The sequence below is a fragment of the Coturnix japonica genome, chromosome 3 (genome assembly GCF_054131305.1).
Source record: "Coturnix japonica strain WE chromosome 3, WE-NBRP24, whole genome shotgun sequence".
In the NCBI taxonomy this organism is placed as follows: domain Eukaryota; kingdom Metazoa; phylum Chordata; class Aves; order Galliformes; family Phasianidae; genus Coturnix; species Coturnix japonica.
Window position 1 is genome coordinate 50,362,424 of NC_140665.1, and position 26,593 is coordinate 50,389,016.

At 39.8% G+C, this 26,593-nt stretch overlaps 1 protein-coding gene across 3 annotated transcripts in view; it reads right to left on the reverse strand.

Annotated features, from left to right (window-relative positions):
- The window catches only part of AIG1 (androgen induced 1), a 114,848-nt gene that overhangs the window by 68,960 nt on the left and 19,295 nt on the right, over positions 1-26,593 (reverse strand). For 2 of the 3 annotated variants that reach the window (XR_014944801.1, XM_015858349.3), the window contains exons 2-3: positions 9,643-9,798; positions 1,234-1,335 (exon numbers count right to left, since the gene is read on the reverse strand). Coding sequence is in view for 2 of the 3 variants with exons in the window: in XM_015858349.3 (XP_015713835.2) it covers positions 1,234-1,335; positions 9,643-9,798 (258 nt within the window). In the remaining variant the exon portion in view is untranslated. Of the gene's footprint in view, positions 1-1,233; positions 1,336-9,642; positions 9,799-19,846; positions 20,096-26,593 lie in introns of those variants that run through there. The other variant, XM_085543520.1, reaches the window with a different exon arrangement.

Genomic DNA, 26,593 nt, shown 5'->3' on the forward strand with positions numbered 1-26,593 from the left:
TTCAGTATGTGGAATGTCACCTGGAAGAAATGTCATCAGAGTTGGCACTGATGTGATGTTGAAAAAAATATCAACATTATGTACAGTTTGGCATGTGTTCAGTTTGTGACCTTGAAATTCAAGAGAGGACAGTCTCAATGAACACAGTAAGTGTCACCAGACTCTTTGCTCTGCTTCACATGCACACAATAACACAGTGTTCTTTTCAAAACATTATAAAACCGTACATTATTTAACAGAAGTTGATGTAGTAACTCTCATACTATTACTTTAACACACAATTTAGGGAATAAAACATCAACATCACTGACCACACTCAACAAAAAAGCACTTTATCAAACTCAACAGTGGAGGACAAAACTTGATCTACTATGGATCCGCTGAAGGATGAGATCTGTTTTCAGTTGCTGATGAACAACAGTGCCAAGTGACTTGTCATGCCTTGACAGGGAAAACAAAGTAATACAGAAATACTTTGCACAAACGCAAATTGAGAAGCAAACATTATCCCTTTCAGCTCCAAATATATACACTGCATGAAGCACATCTTGGAAAAATGTGGTCTTATCATTCCCTTACTTTAACGTATTTGTCTGAAAGAAAGGATATCCTACTTGAAGTACCAGGGAGGGATGAAGAAGTCAGATTTCTTCTTAAGAAACTGCTTCCTTAAGTATAGAAGTAGTCATTTTAAAGCCACTACACTTTTGCATTGATACAGGTGAAACAGTGATACAGGTTCTATTATACAAGTTCAGTGTACTTGAGAAATGAATAATTATTTGTATTATTTTAAAAGCACTCAAGACCAAAAACACAATGAGATTTCATAAGTGTTTTTACAAAAAAATATTGCATAACAAATTAAGCATTTCTTTTATTTCACAGCAAGATTTCACCTTTATCAGAACTTTCATTTTCTGTGAGAGTGTTTTTGATTAAGCTTTCACATGGCAAGGATGACACTGCTCTGGGAAAGATACCCCATGATAGTAAACAGCTCATCCCTAAAACTAGTCTGGGATTTAGGAGGCACGAGTTCAAATCTCCACACTATTTCAAGTGAATGGGGGCTTAAATATGACTCAACGAAGGAAATGTTATTCTTGCTTGCAAGCAACATTTGTTCATCACTTCTGAGAAAACTAGTGCTATGTGTCTACAGAATGATGCACAGGGAAATCCATGACATGTTTTATTTACGCAAGTAAATGTTTGCATCAATTTACTCACCATTCCATGATTTAGCCATGCTGGTATGAAATTATCAAGCAGCTTTGGGTAAACCAGTTCCCTGTCATAGATATAGATGCTCCAAAACATCGTCACAACAAACTAGGAAGAAGAAAAAAAGACAAGATAATTTAAATAAATGCTTCTAATCAATTAGCTACATATTTGAGATAGCAAAGTGGGGCATTTAGCAAATGATCCATGGACAGATACAGATATAATTGCTCATCAGCAGAACCTTGCTTCATTCGACAGTGTGATCAATATTTGCATTCACTGTTCTGATCTTTCTTTTTTTCTGTTTTACTTTTGTCCTGGAAAAAAAAAAAACAACTCTGCTTTTGACTTATGTGCCTGTGGCCAAATGACAACTGAGTACTGTATTTTAGCAGCAGATGTGGCACATGAATAATGTTTCACCACTAACAGGACAGAAAACTAATGGAAAAGCAGGCAAAATATTACTTGGAATTCATAGGATATATTAATATGAATCACTCACCCCTAAGTAGGAAACTATAAATTCATTTTAGCACTTTTGTCAATCACTGAAATAAAACTATTAAGAAAAGCATTAACCCTTCAGACAGTTTACAATTCATGGCCCAGGATCCACAGAACAGTTCCTGCTTATTTGTCAATATAAAATTTGCTTTCACTCTTGCCAGAGAAATTCACTTCTAAACTAAGGGCAGGACAGATGGCTCAGGTCATGTTTGCACTAGGCTCAACTTTTGCCAAAATGTCCCTAATTTACTGAAGATAAGCTGATGTCTAAAAAACAGCATAATACCACAAAAAATTACAGAAATAATATTGGTAGCTAACCTTAGCTTAGGGAAAAAAACCCAACAGATTCTGTAGTCTTCTAATTAAAACACAATTTATTTATTTTTTACCTTGAATTAGAGTTCGTAGCTTCATAGTAATAAAAGGCTTACTGTTTACAGCGAGAGAAAATCACACCTGGGCCAGAGATACTCAATGACAATTCTGAGGGTACTTCTACAATGTAGCAACAACTCAAAACCTGAGTTACAACTGGCATGACTTTCAATGAAATCAGCAGGGAAGAATTCACTTTCATCTGAACGGATGTTGCCACAATCTTACTTGGAGGGGTTAGGATCAGTCTTGGGTGGGGAGTTGAAAGTGCATGAAATACATGAAGAGAGTACACGAGTTACAAGGATGAGTGATGGTATAAGCTGTTTCATATGCTTCTGACTCTGGGAAGTTAAAACTGAGGTCACTGTTTATCAATGGCACCTTGTTCTAACCTCAGGCATGCTTCAATCACAGTTATGTGAATGATCTGAAGCAGCGCGGTGTTCCCTCCATGCGCATACAGTACACAGCTTCTTGTTTTCCAGCACACTTGTCCATCTGTTAGGATAGCAATTGGTGCCTGCTCAGAATAAGCTTGGACCATTTGACTAGTGCATAGAGACCAGGGGAAAAAAGTAGGATATAATGGACAACCTGAAAAATACTGCAAGTGTAATGTACCCCACAAGATGCGTCTCTTCTGGCATTGGCACAACCCAGCTCTTTACACACCTGCTGACACATGAGTACCAAGATATAAATAGCTGAACAACAGGAAAAATGGAAGGAAAGTATCCCCCTATCTACAAGCTTCCTAGCCTGTATTACAGTGGGTTTCTGAGAACCTGCTAAGACCAACTGGGACATAAAACCACATAGAGATTCATCAGCATGGAGACTGAGACTGAATTGCTTTTTTTCCAAGTTAGTCTTACAGCAAGGAAAAACACCCAGAACTTTGTTGAACTGCATTATGCTGAATGTAACAAAGCTGGCAGGTGTGTTTTGATCTGTGATTTCTGCGTGGAGCAGAACAGAACAATTGACTTTGCCATGGAGGTAAAGATAGGAAAAGAGGGGACATGCCATCTGTTTCTTAACCAAAGTCAGCCAAGGGATGGAACAAGATCAACCTAGCTGGTTGCAACCATCTGGAGTTACAGACGGCAAAGGCTGCTTAGCAAAGCATTATTGCAAGGCAGACATAAGGTAAAGGAAGTGCGCAAAAACAAAGCGTTACAGAACCAACCTGCCCAGACATGAGACTAACACAACGCCCTGGGGAAGATCCCTCCCAGTGTCTGAATGGTCCGCCTTATCTCTCTTTATTATTTGTTCATTTGGATAGAATGAACCATAAAAATGAACAATCTGGATTTTTAAAAAGCTACAATTATTTCCTACTTAGCTTCCTTGGTTGCTTCTGAATTTGTTTACTTTGGTTAACAAGTAACTCTTGGTCCGGTAATTTAGACCAATGTGGTACTAGCACAATATCATTTGTGCTGGGCTTTGCCAAGGACACATGTTACCTTGCAGTACCTTGCAAGTAACAGTGACACAACAAAACAATGACACAAGAAGCTGTTTCCTTACACTGCTTATGTGAGGCTCAGAACTGCATCTCCTATGCCCATAACCTAATCTACTTTGTGGCACAGTTCATTACAATTACAGCCAGACTCATGGTACTACTCTCAAATGCCAAGCTGAACAGGTTGCTCAGAGTCAGCAGACAGAATGATTATTTCAGGATGTCCAGTACTTTTCTTTTGTTTCCAAGCCAAAATGGCACAAATGTCACTCTTCTACCTCCTCTTTAGGCAAACTTACAGCTTGGAAGTACAGAAAGAAAACAGACACCAGCAATTGCTTTTATACTTTGCACAGAAGCATCCTAAGACAGCCAGTTTTCTGAAGATGCTGATTCTTTGGTTAAATGAAACAAAAGCAAGAGTCCCTCATTTGCTGCTTTTCCTTTCTATGGTCACTGCAGACCAAGGGGAACCTCAAACTTTGAAGCAGATTTTGGAAGCTCACTTATGACAGGCTTCCAGAATATCATTACATACATACACAGCAGAGGAAATAAAATGAGGTTGAAAACAAAACTGTTTTCCCACTAAAGGAGATACTCCTTGAGCTTTTGTCTCCTGCCTCTGAAGCTTCAGAGAAAGGCATGAGAAACACATGTGGCATGGCCATGGGAGAAATTTCAAAGGATAAGGTGAGGAATGGCTACTGATTCAAAAGGCTGTGAATCAAAATAACATGAATGAAAGCAAGGAGAAACTAAGAGAGGAAAGCCAGAGAAAAGAATTGCACAATTTGCTGTTTTACATGAGCCCGACCAAGAAATGTTATGCAAAAGAAGAATGAACCCAGTGGAACTTTATTTTCCTGCAATATGTATTTTTGGTTTTGGCTGGGCTGTACAGTTAAGTTCACTCATTTCCTGGATGGCTTCATGACAAACTAAAAGAAAACCTTTGACCTTGACAAAAAAATTTTTAAGTACAATGTTGTGTAGTTAAGGTAAGTTTTCTAGCTGCCTCCCAAGATAGCTGTGGTTAAGTGAAGTATAAATATGTAGCTTGGGAGTGCAGTTGAGGGTTAAAGGCATTACATATAGATGTGAATTGTTATTAAAGGCACTAAGAGCAAATCAGCATGGTGCTGGCTTTATGTGGGATCTGATGCTAGCAAAGCATCACATAAAATGAATTTGAACAGGGCCAATGAAGGAAATCACAAGGAGCAGGAGCTGAAAATCAGGGGAGACTTTCCTTGGGGAAAAGAGTTCAGTAGTCAGACGTACTGCTTGCACATGCCTCATCACCAGTTGTTATTTCACCACAAATGAGGGCAGAATCTGGAATAGAGAGATTCTGGCATGGTCAAGTCAATTGTGGAAATAAAAATGCCCTATAGTTTGGTCAAATAACAAGGCAACTAAGGGACTGCAGCAGATGCCTGCACATCTTTACTAGATAAAAGATTTCTGATGAGTATTATTGATTTTCAACAGAAGAACAGTGATCAACTTTCCTTTTGACTGTGCTAGTGCCTTCTTAAAGCACCACAGAGAAATAAAAGATATGGAAACACATCTGGCTTCCTCTCTTTAGAATCACAGGCTTTTAAAAATACAAAAGTATAATTTAAAAAGATGAGATCACTCTTGCCAATTTAGACTCAGGCTCAAAGTGGGTTACTGAAGCTATATAATATATCACCTGTACACCCTGTGACTTTGTAGACAGCTATCTCTTCTAATATGTAACAATATCCATTTTCTTTCTTTGTCCCATATCTAGTACACAGAGTCTTAAAAACCAAGAAATGCCTGTTCTATCTCTTCTTCCCCTTGTACGGTACAAATTACAACAAACATATTGACAAAACCATATATAGTTTACACAAAACACTAATTAGCCACAGAAACTTGGCAAGACCCTGATCTACATCAAACAATCAGAAAAGAGTAGTGGTAAAAAACACTGGTATGGGCTCTGCCTTTAAAAACTGCCTCACATTTTTTTAGCAGTATAAGCTATTCCCAACACCAATCTCCCTTACATTGATAAAGGAGTGGCAAATGCACTCAGTATAGAGCATTACTAGAGTGAACTTCTAAAACGTTTTTTTTCAGTGGATGCTTCCTGATCTATTAAGTATTTGAATAGCAACCCGGGCTTGTAATAACCTTAAAAAGGGCTGGGAAGTGTTACCCAGGGACTGTTCATGGAATAACACATTACTGCAAAGAATACTGGCCTACTGATTTCAGATTTCATTCATTAAAAGTCATACTGAATGAAGAACAATAGACAAAACAGTAGTCATTAGGTTCTTCAAAGAGGTTCATGTTTATTACTCCACACTCCTAAATGATTAGCAGGTTGGCAACTCACAGTTTTATTGAAGCCCCTGGATACATACAATGCATAGCACAACACTGGAAAGATTTGATTTACTGTGAAGATTCTGCAAGATTTGATTTGTTGTAAAGCCACCCAAGGAGACTGTTTGCCCTTGGGCTGGTTTTTTCCCTTCCTTTGGAAGGTGGGAGAAGAGGTTGGTGGTCAGACTTCCCAGGTGGTTTGCATGTAGTACTTTTTAAGGAAGTAGAAGTAAAAAAGAAATGCTTTAGTTTGTTGCATGTTTTTTTCACACATCATTGTTTGACTTGGGAGTGGAAGCCCCTTTTCTCATCTAAATTTCAGAGCAAGAAGTCTCAAGGGCTTCGGTAAGCAGGAAATAAAGAAAAAAAAATGTGCTGAACAGCTTCTGAAAAACTGCCGTTAGTGGGCTTTAAAATGTTCCCCTAGTATTTGCATTATTCCCTAAACATGCCCTGTCTAAAACACTGAGCAATAAAAACAGTTTGCATGCTAAGGTTACTGATAAGTGTTTAGCAAGACCACTGCAGTTACATCAGAAACTCAACAAGGATTTTATTTGTATCTGTTCAATTTTTCTTTGTGAAGATTCTCTTGTGTCACTACTGGAAACCACTGAGAAGCCCTGGAGAGAGTTAAGAGGGAGAGTCTTAAAAAAAAAACAACCTGCATTTTAACTTACATTGTTCTTTTTTGGAGTGAGGAAGCTGTTAAAAGAATATGGGAAATGAGGGACCTTTAACTATTTTCCCGCAGACACTCTGTTTTTTATTAACTTCCTCCTAACAAGCACATCAGAATTTCATCAGATATTTTCTTACACATAAATAGCTCCTTAAAAAAAACAAAAGCCAGCATTAGACATTTGCTACTTTAAGGCCCTGAACTCTTCCTACCCATAACCACACCAAAGGAAAGCAGAGCCAGCCTGTGGCAGTTGTTGTTGTCCCACAGGCTAATGCTTGGGCATGTGGTAGCTGCGGTGCGGTGAGGGCTGTCAGAGAGGTTCAGGTGTTGGGAGAGAGCAGCTTTGGTGTGGACTAGACGTGTAAGCCTGAGGCAGGTCATTGAGGCCAATGCCACCTTCTGAAGCCCTGCTGCTTGTCTCCCAGTAGCCAGAAGTAGGAGCTGCAATAAAAACAACCCTTATGGGATTTCTTCACAAAAAAATAAATTTACAGAATACGTGGTTAATAACTGTTCACCCCCTCCACTGCAAGGTCTCCTTTAGGAACAGAAAACATCCCTTCAATGAGCACAGCAATTCCTTGCTATTTTCTGGATTTTTTTGGTCCAAGAAGATGTTTCAGTTTGAAACCACTGGGAAATAAGCTAGCTCCAGGTATTCAAAGTGTCTCTAGAGAAGCGTGTAAAAGTTGCAATTTTAAGTCTGGAGCAGAGTATGACTAGCTGGGATTCTGTTACCCATGGCAAGAGAAACAGTACAGAAAAGAAACATGACAAACACACAGCTGAATATTACTTTCAGAAGAAAGTAAGGAAGAAAGAACAATGCTGAAATTCTCAAAGATTTTGAAAAGTTTCAAGGTCGGAAACAGTGTAAGGGTAGAGCAGTACACTAATATCACTTGGGACTTAAAACATGCAGGAAAGGATCCCTGAAGAGTACATTTTGATGCCTGTAAGGGCTTACACTTGCATACTGAAAAAGACAGTTAAAATCTTTAAATAAAGACAGTGTAATGTTGCTTTCATTCTTCACTTCTAGCACTGATGTAGTAGGAAAAGCAGCTGATGCCAATCACAGTCACATCTACTACTTAATTCCCAAATTCCCTGAAAACACCAGTGTAACATTTATACATCTGTACTCATCAACATGTATTTGCAAGCTCGATTCTTTCAAAAAAATGTATTAGTTAACATTGATTCCTTTACTATGCTCATGTCTCTGAAGCTCTAGGCAGGGGTTGGGTGAGCAAAATCCCCCCTCCCTCCCCGTAAAAGCAGAGCAAGTCAGAGACTGCCTCACGAGACTGAATTTGTGCAAGTCTATGGGGCTGGACAACATGCAACCCAGGGTCCTGAAGGAGTGGGCTGATGTAGTTGCCAAGCCAGTCCATCATATTTGAAAAGTTCTGTCTGTCAGGTGAAGTCCCAGGTGACTGGAAAAAGGGAAACACTTTCAAGAAAGGGAGAAGGGAGAATACAGGGAACTACAAGCTGGTAAGCCTCACCTCTGTGCCTGGAAAAATCATGGAGCAGATCCCTCTGGAAGCTATGTGAAGTCATCTTCAACATCTTTATCAATGACACTGACAGTGGGATTGAGTGTGCCCTCAGCAAGCGTGGTGACAACATCAAGCTGAGTGGTGTGATTGATAGAACAGAAGGAAGGGATACCATCCAGAGGGACCTGGATAGGCTTGAAGCGTGAGCCTGTGGGAACCTAATGAGATTCAACAAGGCTAAGTGCAAGGTGTTGCACTTGGGTCCAGGCAATCCCAGATACTTGTACAGAGTTCCAACTCAAGACATCCTGTGAATCTATGGCTGAAGAACCGAGTTTGTTACCCAGCACAAAATTCAGCATCTTCCAAGAAGCGGGCCAGCATATGCAATAAGTGAAGGCGACCACGTAAGTTTTATGAATGTTTCAGACATTATTTGCATTTCCTAATTTTGCAAAAGCATTTTGTATTTCCTCATACATTTTTTAATCCTACATAAATAGTGTAATCACATTTTAATAAAGCATCTCTGAATACATAAAAATATAAACGATATATCAATATACTACGCTAAGTGCTCTTAAATGACAATGACTGGTCAGCTTTTGTGAAACAGCACAACTTTTGAGACTTCATACAGTTTTCTAGTAGTCCTACATAGAAAATAAATACCGAATGTATTTCAAACTACTGAACACTGAAATTAAAAATCAGAAATCAAGTTTCATCCCAAATGACAATAGAAATAATATTTTAAGGTAGCCTAAACTTAGAAATAATCTGTGAGAGTCACACTTTGACATAAAAACATATGAAATTCTAGATTTTCAGTTGTTTTGAGGGAGTGGTAAAGATACCTCCTGACACTGAGCACCTTTTGCTACTGAAAGTGACGTGCAATGCCCCAGTGGAACAGAAAGAGATCCAAAGAGTAACTTTTTCTTTTGAAAAAGACAGTAAAAAGCATATTATTCTGTACCCCCTATGTGTTTTTTTTTTCTTACATTACTGATTTCCTTTTTTTCCTACCCAATTTCTTCTGTAAACTCTGAATCCCCCCTAGGTTTAACAAGGATCAACCTGGATTTTAGCTTCTCTGCATCTCTACGACAGAGCAGCATACAGACTGAGCTCCAGCCAGGTAGTTACAGAATAAAACATATCAGCACCTTCCTTACTACTATTGCACACAGTGCAGAAAAAGCCCAGGCTCACGTTTAAGATCTTGTTAGTAAAATTCACATCTGAAACTACTTCTATTGTCTAGTTTCTACTTTAAAGTACATTTTTTTAATGAACAAAATTAATTTCGGAAAAAATATTGGTGATATCTTATAGCAGTGAGACATACAGAGTTGTATAATCATCTTTATCACATTTCTCTTTGTCCATAGTCTCACATGAAGAGGTGCAAAAGCGTTCCAGCTAAAAGAAAATCAGCAACCATCTAGACTGTGAAAATGCATGCAGATTAACACTACACATACCACACCAATGGGGAAAGCCAGAACAGCCATCATCCAGTCACGGAGGGAAATGAGTTTTTTCAGCTGTCTTTCTTGCTCTTGACTGTCATTTCCTTTAGTGAGAAGACTGGAAAGGTCAGTCAATACGCAGATCCCAAAGAAGACAGCCTGGATAACCTGCAAGAAAAAAAGAACCCATTATTGAGCAGTGGAAACACCAGACTTCAGCAGAGAGAAGGAGTAATGCAAATGCACGTGAGGAATACTGCCTCAGAACTGAGGTGGGGAGTAGTGATTCAGGATGAGTAGAATTGGTTCACAGAAAACATAAAACCAGCTTGAGATTCCAGACTGGAAGTGATCTGGGTAGGTACTGTATTCACTTAAGCTAGTTTTCTGTTTGTCCAAAAGATTCATGTCCTGAGAGCACGGAAATAAATGCTGGATGACAGTGAGGGGAAAACACACTAATTAGACAGTAAAATAAAAAGAAATTTGATTTGCAGGTGTTGAGTTTAAAGTCCATTACCTCAGCCAGAAGACCCTGTCACTGCTCTACATATACCTTACTTTTCATGTGTCCAGTTCTGGGCTCCCCAGTTCAAGAAAAGAAGGGAAGTACTGGAGAGAGTTTAGTGGAGGGCTACAAAGATGGCTAGAGGCCTGGAGCATCTCTGTTTCAAGGAAAGGCTGAGATACCTAGGACTGTTCAGCTTGTATAAGTGAAGACTGAGAGGGGATGTTATCCACACTTCTAAACAACTACAGGGCAGGTGGATGGGGCCAGGCTCTTTTCAGTAATGCCCAATGACAGAACAAGGGGCAACGGGCACAAACTAGAACATGGGAAGTTTCAGCTCAACATGAGAAAAAACTTCTTTACTTTGAGAGTAACAGAGAACTGGAACAAGCTGCCCAGGAAGGCCTCTGCAGATATTCAAAACCTGCCTGGACGCCTTCCTGTCTAACCTGCTTTAGTAAACTTTAGACTCACGCTTTAGCAGAAGAGCTGGACTAAATAATCTCCAGAGGTCCCTTCCAAGCCCTAGGATTCCTTGATTCTGTTTCTGGGGAAACCTGTGCAAATGCACGGACTGTTTCAGAGGTGGCATTCCCAATTGTAGCTCAGACATGTGCCACCTGCCTGGCGACTGAACTACAACCACAACCACTACATTACTCCATAAAACTAGGCCTCGAAGTCATGGAGTTCATTTCAGAGGTGGAAAATGCGAGAAACATTCCCTGTGAAAACAAATAGAAGAGTGATTCTTCCTCCCACACCAGGACCGTACAGGGACCCTCTCCGCCCAAGATGGAGAAGGCCTCCTGAGAGACTTAGCCCCCATCACAGGCGCTGGCAAATCCTTCCGCTAACAAGTGACAGAAGAAACAAGTTGCACAAGTTATTCAAACTCTTTCCAAGATGGCAGACATGATGGCAGCCATTTACCCATCCTTCTCCTTTTTGAGTGTTTACGCATTTGTGTGAAATATTATAAGATAGTCTCTGGTGTTCAATCATTAAATGTAATCACTTGAACACACAAATTTGGTACAAACTTAGTTTTGTCTTAGCTTGATCGCTATGTTTTTCTTCCCCAATTAACTTAGTAAAATGTTAAGAAGTTCACTTAGGAATGCTCCTGCCTGAGGACAGACCAACTTGCTCATCTTTTTTAGTACAGTTCAGAAAAAGCACACAAAGATTGTTTGCTCCTTGAGCTTGGAGCCCAGGTCACAAACCCCCATAGGCTGGGCAATCTCAGGTTAAAAACATTCAAAACATGGGCTTGGTTCCCAAACTGCAACGTGATTCATCAAAAAACATACATGTATGCTTAAAATACATACTAAAGTGTTTTTCAAAACAGGCCTGGAGTACTAGTTTGAAAGTCTTGTTTTAAAGTTAAGCTTTCGTCTAACTGGGAGCCTCATACTGAGAAGCAGGTCATCGGTAAGAAACACAAATTGCACACGTCCAGATTTTGGAAAATAAAATTTATTAAGTGCAAGTATCTTTGCAGAATTTAGACTACAGTAAGTACTGTAAGAAAACACCTCAGGACAGAGGACACTAATTTGGAACAGGGGAGGAAAGAAGGAGAGAGGAAGGAAGGAAATACCAAACAGATGTTGGCTACTAGAAAGAAATCCACAGAAGTGTAATGGTTGGATGGATTAAAGTACATTCCCTTCCTCAACGATCCTCATATAACCCAAACACTTGTAAATTCTGGCTGTAAAGCTGTGAACGACAGACATTCAAATAGCCCCTAAATATCCTGTCATCAGCATAATAAAGGAGCTGCTTGTAATTCTGCTGCCATTGCCCTCCCTTCTCCCCGCTGTAGCTCCATATAATTTGCCTGATAAATAGCACAGAGCATAGACCAGCAACATTACAAAACATTCCCTGCAGCCATGAAACGTGACAGACTACTAATGCTGGACCTGAATATTCAGCTAGGAAAAGGTACTACTTTAAATGACTGTTTGGAAAAGTTACCAACTTCTACATAATTCCTGAAAAACATTGTAAATAAAAGTTGAGGCTCCTTGGAGCTACGTAATGCACTTTTTCATATTATTTACTTGAAAGAAGCACTTAGTAGAAAAACAAATCTTCCTATGTTCAGCCCTGTTTTCTACCAGACAGATGGCTTATTTGGAGAGAAGGAATAGAAGCACTAATTATGTATTTGTTTGAATAAGAGTAGAGATCATACCATTTACTATTCGCTAAAGAGAATGAAAGACAAAGAAGGAAAAAGATTTGGGATGGGACTGGGGAAAAAAAAGTCTACCTAACAATAATGAGATCAATCTGGGTGTAAAGCACTTTAGGCTGAGTACCAGGAAATAATTCCTAACAGGGAGCTCTACCAGACCATGAAATAGTTTCTCAGAGGAAGTGGTGGAAGCCTCATTGCTTGAGTCATTCAAACTGATATTGGACAAAACATTCAATAATGTACTGCAGGGAACAGTATTACGCTGGCAGGGCTTGGATGAGTGACTAATAGATTGTTTGCAGCTCTAACTACGATTCCCCGAAATGGTCTCTCTCCAAAGTAACACAGACTCAAACAACCACACACCCACTTTCGGAGGGAATTGAAATCGTACATCTACTAATCAATCATAAACCGAACAGCTCCTCTCCCCATTATCCTGTTACAAACACACTGTTTCAAGGGAAAATATAATGATATCATAGAGAATAACTGAAAATTCCTAAAGGGAAAGACGGTACCCAAGCGCTTCAGAAAGCAGTTACAAAATAAACTGTTCTACAAAAAGACTACAAAAAAATCCATATAGGAAAGAGAAAACTACGTATTTATTGAGAACTGTACATCCAGAGCCTGTAGCATTCAGGGAGGAACATTCCCCACCTATCTGCACAAACTGCTTATGTACAAGCACTGCAACACTTTTTTCTCCTTTTCTAGAATGTACGAGAAAATTTGTCTGACAATATGAACATTCAGGATTAGACTGAGGCTGGCCAGAGCTGCATGAGTCTCGGGAGCATGAACTGAACAGCCAGATTCAGTAACAATTTACATCCTTTGCGGGTCTGCCGTAAGGAAAGCATAGCATGCAGCTATCGGCGCTTTATGGTACGAAACAAATTGTTGAAGTCCACATTCCTCAGTCTGAATGCTACAAAACAGATGTGAAAAGTTCACAGCAAGGGAGAAGAAACTCTCTCCAAGCAATATTCTCCAAATTACCCTGACGTTACCTCAGATTTAGGATCGTATTTTCAAAACAAGGGCCTTCTTTTGAAAATCTGCAGGTGGTGAATCTATACATGGAACAGTTCCAAACACTAAGCAAACAAGCGACTTTTTTTTTTTTTCTTGGAAATGTAAGCAATAACAGGACTCGGGAGGAAATATATTCCAATTTTTACCTCCAACTACAGGTTGAAGGAAAACAGTCATTAGAAAATGACAAATACAGATTTGACGGGAAGCAGCCACACCTTCCTTACACCATGTAACAGTGATAGAGGCAGAAACTTGTAAACAGAGTGTGGTAAAACAAGCAAATCATTGAAAAATGTACAAAATACTCAGTTTCCTCCCTATTCCATTTTTTTTTTCCCCACTGGAATCCGATGGGGAAATGCTAATATACTCGATACTACAGTACCTTTAAGTTTTGATACACGATGGCAAGTAGCGAAAATGACCATCTACGGTTATTGTAGTGATACAAAACCCTAAGGAGAGAAAAAAAATGCTAAGATATTGCAGGAGAAAACAGCCAGGAATTGAAGATGAAACCAAGCAACCAAAAAACCTTCTCAAACAGTGAAATCTGTTCATATCATGTGTCTGAAAAGACTGATTTTACTGCACCTTATGAACAATTAGAAGCAAGCAAACTAATCACACATGTCTGTCTCCTTGAAGAAAACAAAAGTTTGCTTCAGTAGGACAGTTTTTCCACAAGATATTCACCAAAAGATAGCAGACAACAACCTCCCCATACTCCCCCGACTTGTTGGAGGCAGCCTATGAACGTCAGAAAATATATTTCCTCATAAACCTTTCTTCGGGCCATGCAGACTTTTTTCTCCCCATGCTGTTGAACTCCACAGCACAGATACAATCTGCACAACCAAGGTCAATGGAGATTCTGTCACCATTCTTAACAAGGCAGAAAACAACTATTACATTCACTGAATCTAGGATTTCATTGCCCACGGACTGATCCTCTTTCACGCTAATTCTTGCAACCAGAAGCATTCCTTAGACCTCATGGTAGGAGAACTGGAAAAGGCTGTGGAATTACAGACGATTCATGGGTATTTTTTGCTCTGTCTGCTTTTGACAATGAAGAATTCACTGTCCTCCAACATATCATTTTAAAGATCACTAGCACTTACAAAATGTTTTGTGTACCCCTCTGTGTAAAAAAGCATCTGAGTAGGCTGTGAAACAGCCAGGGCTGCCAGAATAAATCCTCTGAGTAACACTAAAAAAAAAACCAACCCAGCAAGAAGCAAAAAAAGTATGGAAAAAATGCCCGTGTTTGTGCATAAAGTGCACGTGGGCATGCGTGTGTTCACGCACATACTAAAGACCAGTACCTCTCTTACCATATTGGCTTCCACTGGCAAGATAAAAGTGTAATTAAGAAAGACCTCAAGAGTTTGCAGATATAACTCATTTATAAGAAAACTGACTCATTACAGGCTGACACCTCAGGGCCAGGTGCTGCAGGGACAACAGGGGGCAGCTTCAGCCCCAGGCACTGGGCACCTCCCTGGAGACAGAGACAGGACTAGGACAGGTGGGAAGTTCAGCCCACAATGGCATCGAACAGAGCCTGACAAGACAACCTTTAGCTCTACCAGTACCCAGAACCACATTGCTGGATGTTGTTATTCTCTCCAGTTTTGCATATATAAAACATGGTCTAACTTCCTTTTTGAACAACTTGACTATGATTTACAGCCTCAAAGCATCTCCTTGTCACCTTGTGCTACTTTTGCTTTCCGTCCTCCAGCCTCTGGACATTACTGCTTGACTTGCAAATGTATTATGATTCAGCAATCAGGATGAGTTTGTTTCAAGAAACTGAAGTAACTTAAGTCAAATTTCAACCCAATGTCCTCTGTAGGCACAGCTGACAGGACCCTGTTTTAGGACCATGCTTGGGTAGGACTGTAGAGTATCAGACGGTACATTAGAACATGTAGACATTCCTGCATCCTATGAAAGCAGCTCAACAATCTGAAGTTGTGATACACTGAGCAAGTCCAGGCAGCCCTCTTATCATTTGTGGAGCAACCTTCTGCACTGATGCCAGCACCACGGTTGTGTTGGTTTTGTTTGTCAGAGCAAATTTCTACAGTGTCAAGGCCCACAGATAAGGAATATAGCCTCTGCCCATCCAAAGTCAGCCTGAGAAACCAAATGCATCACACAGACAAAAAGGAATGGACAAGGGAAGGAAAACAGAGTCAGACAACAGAATACTAAAAGCAAATGCCATCTACTTTATTCTGACTTGCTTCACAGTTAGGAATCTTGAAATACGTTTTTCTCCTTTCTCTTTTATTTACATAAATTAGAACTTTAACTCAACCAGTAAAACTCTATATTTACTCCTATCAGAGGAGCCATTAGAAATTTGCTAAGTGCACATATTTTACACTGATGGACAACATTATAAATATCTAGCATTGCCCTCATCCAAAACAATGACTCATGTCTCCCTTTACTGCCTTCAGTTGGGGGTGGGTTCCTGTCACCAGGATGTCACAGAAGAAGTCTAGTCCTTACTCGGAAATGTAACTTCATTGTCATGATTTAATCATATGGGGTGAACCGGAGCTTATAAAACACTCCCAATCCCTTACAGTATGATATGTGCTCAGGAACTGTTTTAAATATCCTTTCCACATAACCTCATGTAGTGTTTTCCTCTGAAGCCCACCAGGATTGTTCAAGGACAGGGTTTTAAACCAATGAGATTTTATATGTACACAAAAGAAATGCAATCACTATGCACGGAAAAGAAACCTGTTTAACTCTTGGGTCCAGTTTATATAGGTACTACATCATTTAAGCCCAAGTACTTAAATAACTAAAGTGGAACAGTGGACACAGCTAAGTTATAGGGACCTCGTGTTGCTAACAAGAACCACTGTAAAATTCCACCTGTTGGAACACATTACGTATTTTTATCTGTACAGACAGAAAACCAACTTTTTTCTGTAAACTAGAGCAACTTAAGTAAGAAATTAGAAAACCAAAACAGATGTGGCCCCCTAAAACCTAATTTTTATAGCACTGCCTTTCAGCATCTATTAGAATTCACAACTGCCAGCGCTGAAATAAAAACAAAACTGAAATATAATATAGCCATACTGCATGCACAACTTCCTTTCTCTCTCCACCTACCCACAGAAAAGGCCCTTACTGTGTAACACTTACTGGAGAGGTTATGTCTCAGATCATTCTGTCTTAATGTGATTCTTGACTTCCTTGCAATAGTTTTCAAATACATGGAGCACAGTTCTTGCAAAGGTTGTGCTGATGCAGTTTTACAAGTGGTCTCCTTAATGCCATTTCTATTTCTATAATGACATTTATAATTCCTTACTACAACAGACCAAGCTGAATTATGGTATCAGAACTGTTTGGTATGGCTTTAATTTTTAAAGGTAAATGTACACACACACACACACACACACATATATATATATATATATATATATATATATATATATATATATATATGTATATATATATACACTCTTTACAGTGCTCCCAACAACAATAGAAGTTGCTTGTGGACGACAATTGAGAAAATAGTTGCATAGGTGACATTTCCAGCATGATCTCAGCATGAGAAACTATACGCCATCTGCTCAGAAGTGCTAACAGCGTGGAATCCACTACCGCTATCAGGTGAAGAGATTAAATGGACAAACACATGAAGTATGTTCACAAAAATCTGACTAAATGCTCAGAGAGAGTTAAATTTCCTCAAACCTTCTGCATTACTTTTAGCTGTGACATTCCTTTCTAAACTCACGTCTTCCTTCTTCCTCTAAAAACTACAGGCATTTTTCTGGATGCTTTTGAGTTATAGATGCTTGGATATCTGATTATGATTTTAACTAATACACTCAAAGAAGTAAGTTCATTGTAGGAGCATTGAAGAAATTACTGTTCTATTTTTATCCTTTTGATTTTAAATTGTTTTGACTAAACTCATTTTCTAATAATCCCCATTTTGTTCCTTACTCTCCTTCACTGTGTATAGAAAAGCTGCCATTACTACTTATTGTATCCTGCTTATAAGACAGTATAATTTTATTAAACTTATGTAATCAATTCAGCAAACATGTCTAATACAGTTTATTCAGAATAGATTACGGTTCTATTAGGTTGCATCTTTTATGTTTCTCTTTGCTAAAGCTTAATCTTATTAGGATTATACTGCTCAGAAGCCTCTATCATTATTCTGGCTTAAATGCTAGTTTTACACATTTCAGCATGATGGGTACAGCCTCTGCAGCAGTGGCCTTGCACTCAAGCAGCAGGAATGGCAGCTCTCTAGACAATGTTTGGGATAGTTAGCTGAGACGCTAAGACTTGTTCTGCAGCTGTCTGTGCTAAACTGAGCTTTAGGATAAGGTTTCTGATGGCTGGAAAGTCCCTAGAACTTTATGGGTTAGCTACTCCCAAAAGAAATTAAATTTTATTAAGTACAGAAGTTTCCCAAGGAAATGTCTTGCTTAAAAGTTCATAAACTTCAGCACTGTATCAACTTTTTCATGTTTAGAAATGCTGTTTGAAAGCCACTAGAGGGAAGCAATTTTGACAAGACAAAATTTGAAATAAATATATAGAATCTTTAAAGCATGACAGTGGCTGCTTTTCGTATTTTTCCTTTTTTAATGAGTAAGGTAATTGCTGAACCTAGAAAAGACAATAACTGAGACATCTCAGCAACATGGTTTCAGAGCTGGGAATGTAAATGGAAAAGGCATTACAGTCTTCTGAGACGCAGAAGTCCCAGTACTCTCCCAGCATGTCTGCAGGAAATAAAAGATTTCAATCCCTCTGCCTTCTGAGCACTGCAAAAGCAATAACCAATGACGCCTCATGCCAGCCCAGCAAGGTGGGCTATTAAGTGATACTGCCTCAGGGAAACCATTCTCCCTCTCCTTAGGGAAGGAAACATGCCACATCTTCACACATCCAAACTATCAGCAACACACATACAGACAATATACGATAAACGAGACAATATATGTTATAAAGAACTGCACTTCATGGGAATAAAAGGAAGCATTCATTATCTTACATCTCTAATGAGAACATGGGAAAAACCCTGACATAAACTAACTATATTTAAATTAAATATGATGAGGTAAGTTGAGTGTTCACAAGGTGTGTGGCATTTCAGCTCTGTATAATGGTACTCCCCCACTCACATTGTCTATCACGAGAATAAATCTTGAAGAAAATCAAGGATTTGTTTCCCTATGGCCCATTGGTGAAAGTGAGGCACGGAGCTGCTCAGGGTCATGCAGCAAGTCAGAAGGCAGCAGGAAGTGAACTTGGAGCCCTGATCTCCAGGCAGCACTCTGAGACTGGATCATGCTATTTTGTGTGCGCCTGCACTCCCACTTACATTACAGTCAGTTATTTCACTGCACACGAGGAAAGCACTCCTGGCTTTCTTAGAGAAGTAGCATGGGCAGTTTCTAGCCCTCCAAACAAAGCCATACAACTGCTGTATAAATTCACTTTTCCTCTTACACAGATCATACTAATCACAACTAAGACCTTTTCTGCCTCGCTGTATCTTTCAAAGCTTTCTAATGGATAAATAAGCGAATCCTTGAGCCAACCAACAAGAGTCACCATGCTCAAAAATAAAACAATTTTGGAGTGCCTGCTCAAATAGTGATTCTGAGCAACATTAGAAGTGAAGAAACCTTTTGTATTTTTTCTTTTACTTGTTCTACTTGTCACGAGTTTGAGTGGCTGCAAACTGAGTGTAGCACACAGTATCCGTGCAGGACAGAGTGCTGGCAGAACCAGCACAGCCAACCCATCCAGAGCCACCTCACCTTCTTCAGACTGGTGCTGGAAGAAGGTCCTGAAAAGCAGATGGCACGGAGCCCTATCTTGCCTTGCACACTGGTGAAGGCAAACACCCTCCCCCCGCAACTTTCTAACTAATCAACATTTGCCAGTTTCAGACTAATCTTTCAGACATTACTGTTTACTATTTCTATTTTGCTCGTTACTTTTTATTTCACTTCCAAAAGGAAAATAAGGGATTAACTGGAGAAAAGTCCAGAAGTCCAGTTCCCTGCGCATTTTAGTTAACTGCTTTACATCAATTACTTGACATCACACCAGGTTCCAAATTTATCCAGTTCAGATGCTGTCCACCCTGTCATTGTACACATACAGATAATGAGTAGATATACTTTTCTTTCTCAGTAAATGCCACAGTTTTAACAATAAAATGTCCCTTATCCTTCTCTGAGGAACAAGAGGCCAAAATGACATCTCTTGTGGTAGTAGAGAAAGCAGCTGATTACTACAGAAAAGAAACCTTTGTTTGGACAGTGACTGCGTTTTGGATTCCTTGTGGTGGAAGAGGCACAAAGCAGCACTTCGCAGAGCACCAGCCTGTAGATACAAGAGCCTAACACAGAAAGAAAGGCATTCACCTCTGTCTATGGAGGGATGCAGCCAAATGGTCAGCCGGGCAGATCCCATCAGGAAATGCACTAGTGTCACGTATCTTCCACCGAGCCTCTCAGCACTCTATGACCCATGACTCCACGCAGCAAATAGGTGTGGTGCCCTCTGAACTGCAGCTGTAATCGCAGTGCAGCTGGGGATACGGGCTGTGCTGCACACACTCCATGCTGAGTCACCAGAAGAACTCCCTGGGCAGTCCCAGGAACTCCCCAGAGAGATTCTGCAAGAGGAGATAACAAGCAGAGCCCACACTGGCCCCACCAGAGGTCAGGGGATCGAAGGAGTCCCAGTCCAGCGTGTCTGACAGATGAGGGATGACATGACAGGGCTGGGCAGCCAGGGAGCTGCAGCAGTGCTGGAACAACCCAGGCGGCCCCAGCTCTGTGCTCATGCAGGAACTGATGGGCCAGCAGGCACTACTCGTGTGTTTGTACAAGATCGACACTGGATGGGGCAATTCCTGCATGCGGCAGAGATGGCTTTAACTAGTCAATAAAAATTAAGCATGCATGCACCAGAGTGGTGATGTGGGAGCACAGCCAGCTGGGTAATAAGCATTCACCAAACCCAATGAAAAAGCCATTGCAGGGACACAAGCAGTGGAGACTCTTGTCACCACTGGGACAACAATTGGCCACACTGTCCCAGTAGTGACAGTATTTACACAGGAGTGTTATCTCATGCAAAAATATCCACTTAAATTAGTTGCTTTACACACGCGCCAGTGTTTGTGCAGCATGGAACTAAGAACCTCTGAAAATGAGAGCCCACCACCACACAAGCTGTCAGAAATTAAGTCACAATCAGACTTAAAGCATTACCCCAAAGTATAAGGACATCTGTCCAAGTAAATACATCTGACATCACTGTCAGACTCTGTGCAAGGTACCCATAATTTTGACTTACAGAATACAATATTCCCAGAATGGCCACTAGATAAGCACATTCCAAGATCCTGCCCCCTCCTCACAACAACATAAAATTGCTGGTTACACAGCTAACGTTCATATATATTGGTGGCATGGACTAAGCACTTTCATACTTTCATCACGTCCAACCCTCTGCTCCCCACAAGAGCACCCAAATTCCAAACCCTATGTCTGAGAGCATTGCCCAAATGCTCCTTGAAGTCCATCAGCTTGGGGCTATGCCCACAGCCCTGGGCACCCAACCTGACCCTTCCCTGACACAGCTCTGTTCCATTCCCTTGGGTCCTGTTGCTGTCACCAGAGAGCAGAGCTCAGTGCTGCCAATCTGCTCCTTCCCTGAAGAGCTGCAGGCCACCACGAGGCCACCCCTCAAGTCTCCTCTGCTCTGCGCTGAACAAACCAAGGGAACTCAGCTGCTCCTCATACACCTTGCACTCCAGACCCTTCAGTGTCTTCATAACCCTCCTTTACACTCTCTGATAGTTCTATGTCCTTTGCATGTTGTTGTGCCCCAAATCTGAATCTAGGCTGAACAGCACACAGCAGAGTGGGACTATCCATCCCCTCAACCGCCTGTCAATGCTAACTTCCAGCCAAATTCCACTGCTTTTGATATCAATTTTTATGCAACTCTAAAAGTACATTATGTCCTAAGAGGTGCTTCTTCTACACCCATTTCAACCCAAAATGAGCTTAAATTATAATTCCTAATCCAAAAAGACATTCATTAGTGACCATGTCAGATCCTAGAAAGTCCATCCTATCTGCTCAAGTGTGCCAGTGTAAGACAGAGTCCACAGATGTCTTTGTGGCTTATGCTGGGATCCCAGTCCTTAGTTCACATTCCACATGAGAAATATAATTGCTAAAAAACTTTTAGCATCAGCTGAAGCAAGAAACAGAAACCAGAAATCAGGACTGCTTCCTTCTGTCATATCCGCCTGTTTCACAGAACACGTGAACTGGACAGAGACATTCATCAAGTATAGCTCTCTGAGAGTATTCAGTCTATCATCCTGCTTTTAAAATACTTTGCCTGAGGGAAAACTTCTTGATCTCGCTGCAGAACTCGTATTTCACATTTCTTAACGTATTCCTGAAACCAAAAGCAACACACATATCAGAGATGTTTTCAAGTTTCACTTGACTCAACCAATGTACCTTTTTCTTCCTGTTCCCCTTGAGGGAGGAGGCACGGTGAGCTCTGGCCATGTCCAAAGCTCTGCATTATTCTGCAGTCAAGGCCAGACTCTTTGAATTCTCCACTTCTAATTATAAACATAGTTTGGTACTGCAAGACTCAGCCTACTTAACCATGAAGGCTGTCAAAACAGATAACATCTCAGTGCATTACAAACTGGTTGGGCGCTTAGCCTTTTGACTTCAAAGGTCCCCTCCATCATAGCTCAAGCAATGTCTTCTATCTACTTTACAAAAGTTTTGACAACAGATAAAATTGTGATATGGCTGTATGGATTATAGGAATTAGATTTGTTAATTGTTCTGTTTGTTAACCAACAGTTACTAGATGTGATCCCAACTTTGCAAAAGCAATACTCTACCAGTTGTACAGGAACCAGCTGCATGAGAAATTGTTTTCTTCATGTAGGGAGCATGTGCGTCCACAAGGGGATCAAAATTAGTATTACATTTCAAGGAGCAAAGTACTTAGTGTAGTAACAGTTACAGCACAGTAACTGTTTTTATGAGGCCCATGAAATTTTATTTACCTCAGTGAAGGTATTGTTTATATCTGCTTCCAAGACATCCAACTTAGAAAACCAACGGCATTTAAGTGGGTTGATATGAGTTAATAAGCCCATTAAAAAAAAAACTGCAATAAAATCTGCAACAAATATAGCAAATCTAATAAATGCTGGAAAGCACTGTCTTTTGAGAGGAGAATGCTGAAACAAAGCAATAACCCAGAAAATATGCATTGACTCCACAATAAAATACCTGAGTTTGCTTTCATATAAAATTATATTAGCTAATCTTTTGGAGGGGAATATAAATTAAATACTGCCTTGATTTATTAAAGACTTAACATCCAACTGTTAACCTGCACACACGTGTCGAATAAAGTGAAAGCTCATTCTGTTGCTGTAGGTAAGGATTTATTTTACAAAGGCAGCTTTGATCCAGGTATGGATAAAACATCTATTTAATTGAAAAGCAAAATATGATACAGTATAATAACGCAGTATGATTATTATTAATATAAAACTATAAACCAGGTGTTTCATCTCTATAGTTATAGCACTTGTATTCAAGCAAAGATAAGGTGAGCACATTGCTACACAGTCCATTTGAAAAGCAAGAACAAAAAAGCTACAGCAGAAAGGAAAGCCACATATTTTACCCATCTTTTTTCAATCACGTATACTAAAAGGTAAACCATCACATAATGATTTCCATATTGTGCCTTTAGTTTGTTGGGTTTTTTTAAACAACAACTAGTTTGTGTATCATGGTGTTAGTACAGCACAGAAAGATCTCTCGACTCCTCATTCGTATTTTGTGGGGTGTCTTAAGAGTTTGTATTTCCCATGTTTCCAGACTTTAGATGGAGAAAGAGTAAAAGGGGCTTCTGACTCTAAAATACATCTCAAAAAAACACAGCAAGAATCAGAAAGGATCTCACATGCTTCATTGCAGCTTTGTCCTCAACTCACAGAACTTGGCTGATTTGTATTTATTTTCCTCACAGATGTAAGGATGGTCAGCTGCAGATGGGGATCTTCTCTTTGATAATATCCTACCGTTACCACCCTCTTCCTTTAGAAAAACTGGAATCTGCAAATGGATCAAAGAGATGACCTACTTTCTAATCCCTGCCTTACATACACGATTCTAAATGTTGCATAAGAAGAGGGAACTATGTGGAACTGTCATAAACCAGCCTAGTTAATGGTATCAGTGTACATGACCTGGAAATACAAATTAATTGTATACTGTAAAACATCTATCAAGCTAGAGATGTTTAAAAGCACAACAGAAAATCATAAATCAGGGACCAAGTGCTGCTATATTTAAAAAAAAGAAACAACAAACTGGTTCAGTCCTCGGAAAGTATAAAACATGCTTCTATACTCTTAAGTTCTTCATTCTTCTTAACAGTACTCTTTCCCAAAGCTCTATTACTAGAGATTTTCCTACATTTCCTACACATTTCCTAAGATCAGAGAGAGGTGTGAGATTCGAGACTAAGAAATTCCCTATTGGTGGCCATTTTAGAACAAAGCTGGAATAGTCTATCTGTTAACTTCAGTGTCTGCATAATAGCACAGGAGGAGCAAAAATACAGCTAAGTTTAGGCAAACTTAAGGCCATTTATTCCTTTGTAATTCAAACCAGCAGTCTAAATTATTCTGAAAAGAAAAAGAAAAAAAAAAAAAAAAACCTACAGGAAAAGCTGCTGTATCTGGACAAAACAAAAACAAAAGGTAATTTCTTTGTGGCAAGAAGTACTTGGGAAGCAGACTGCTACATTCCACACAACTTCCCATTCCCTGGATAGATTCCCTGCTGAAGAGTAGTAAGAGACAGTAGTATTCCAGACTTGTAAAGGCCAAAACCAAGTGACAGAATGGCAAACACTTCCCTCTAAAGAAATCAGAGCATCATTTTGCTATATTCCTTGTTTTTTATTACTCTAGAAAATGGCAAATAAAATCATGCATTTATTTTATTTCTAATGAATACTAGCTGGTATGAATACACCATACGACTGGTGACAGGCTGAATTTGGATGGAAACTGGAATACGTGAAAATTGATCCAAGCTGAATTTTGAACTGTTTTAACTCAATCGATGAACTCTAAATGTGAATTTAACATACTTAACAAATGAAATGCTTTCTGTAGCAAATAAAACCAGAGTCATTGTCTCTTTTCATCATGGCCTAGAAGATTTTAGGATTAGATCTTCCTACACCTCATTGTTACTTGCAGATGAAGAGAAGGAAAATCAGCTTTTCTACCTTTAAACTCCAAGTTTTTCTTTATTTTGTGCAAATGAATTAGTTACTGAACTAAACTAAACTTATACTCTATATCTACAGAGAAGACTACCATTGACCAACAAAAAAAGCCAAATCCAGCTGTGGTGCCTGAGCATTATTTACAGTACCTCTGTGGTGTGGCTCCTCTTAAAACCCTCATTAGCACAAACACTAGCTAGATATTGCAAGAACTACTGGGAAGCTTGGATGTGTCGTTCGTGCACATAAATGAATCAAAAAATTCAGGAGGCTCAGGGGAGACCTTATTGCTCTCTATAACTTCCTGAAGGGAGGTTGTAGTAAGCTGGGGGTTGGCCTCTTCTCTCGTGTAATCAGTGACAGAACTAGAGGGAATGGTTTAAACTGCACCAGGAGAGATTCAGGCTGGACATTAGGAAGTATTACTTCTCGGAAAGGGTAGTCAGGCACTGGAATGCACTGCCCAGGGAGGTGGCGGAGTCACCGACCATGGGAGTGTTCAAGAAACGTTTGGATGTTGTGTTGAGGAATATGATTTAGCTGGGAAGTATTGGTAATGGTTGGACTAGATGATCTAGGTCCTTTCCAACCTTGATAATTCTGTGATTCTGTGAAATACACTATCAGGACAGATGACAGATCATAAGCACGCATGCACTAATCACAAGGATCTCTCACTTCTCCACTGCCTGTCCAAAGCCTGCTTCTATCTCCATGAAACCAAAAGACGTTTAAGCCAATCATTTTGTCTTTTGCATGTAATTTTAATCTCCTTTATTTTCCAGTTTTGTAAGGAATTCTTCTATCCTGTGTCCAACTTCTGGTTCACATAATGCTATGCACTCTTTGCTGAGGTCTTCATCTTGGTATGTGCTTCTGGATCTTTCTAAGCCCCGATGCCATCAGCAAACTCAATTCAACATTTACCAAGATCAAACATTCATTGATTAAGAAAAATCACTTACCCATAAGAAATTTGTCAATTATCTATAAGACAACTCAGAATCACAGAATAATAGAACTGTAGAGGCTGGAAGAGACTTCTAAACATCATCGAGTTCAGTCCCTCTGCAAAGCAGGCTCCCCCCTGTAGCAGGCAAATCTGCAGATGAAATGCAGCACTTACATAGTATTTTCTTGAAGTACTGAAGTCATACAGTCAGCCTTTCCAAGAGTTGATGGCACACCACAAAAGGGCTTATCAAACTACAGAATGTTTTAAGGATTTGAATTTCCATAGGTCTTTGGCATCTGTGTACAGTCTGGACAAGATGTTAATAAACTAAGACAGAAATGTATTCTTTTCACTTAGTGGAGTCATTTGTCAATGAAAATGCAAGAGACAAGAAAGGGACATGTATGAGCGTGTGTAGTCGAACAGTTTGTTTAGTTGCTGGTAATGGCTGAAACCAACGCTTCACTTTGTCTTGGGATATTAGTCACCTTTGAGATGTGCACTTCAAAAAATGACTAGTCTCATAAGAAGTCTGTCATCCTTCATTGTTGTTCATTAAAACTAAATAACAGAGAGAGAATCCTGAATATTAATGCCAGTTACAGCATCCTAATCACATATATCATGGTCTGCAGAGATACATTCAAGCAGAAGAGAGAACAAGAGCACAAAGACTGTAGCAGGAGGGACTGTTCTACTATCTCTTCCCTGATAAAAAATCATGACCTACATATCCTAGCACACATGCTATTTCAAAACAACATTTATCCACATTCTCAACTTATGTTCTGTTACATTTCCTCCTCTCTTCAGCTCTGCAGCACACTGAGTGGGATCTCATGAACAC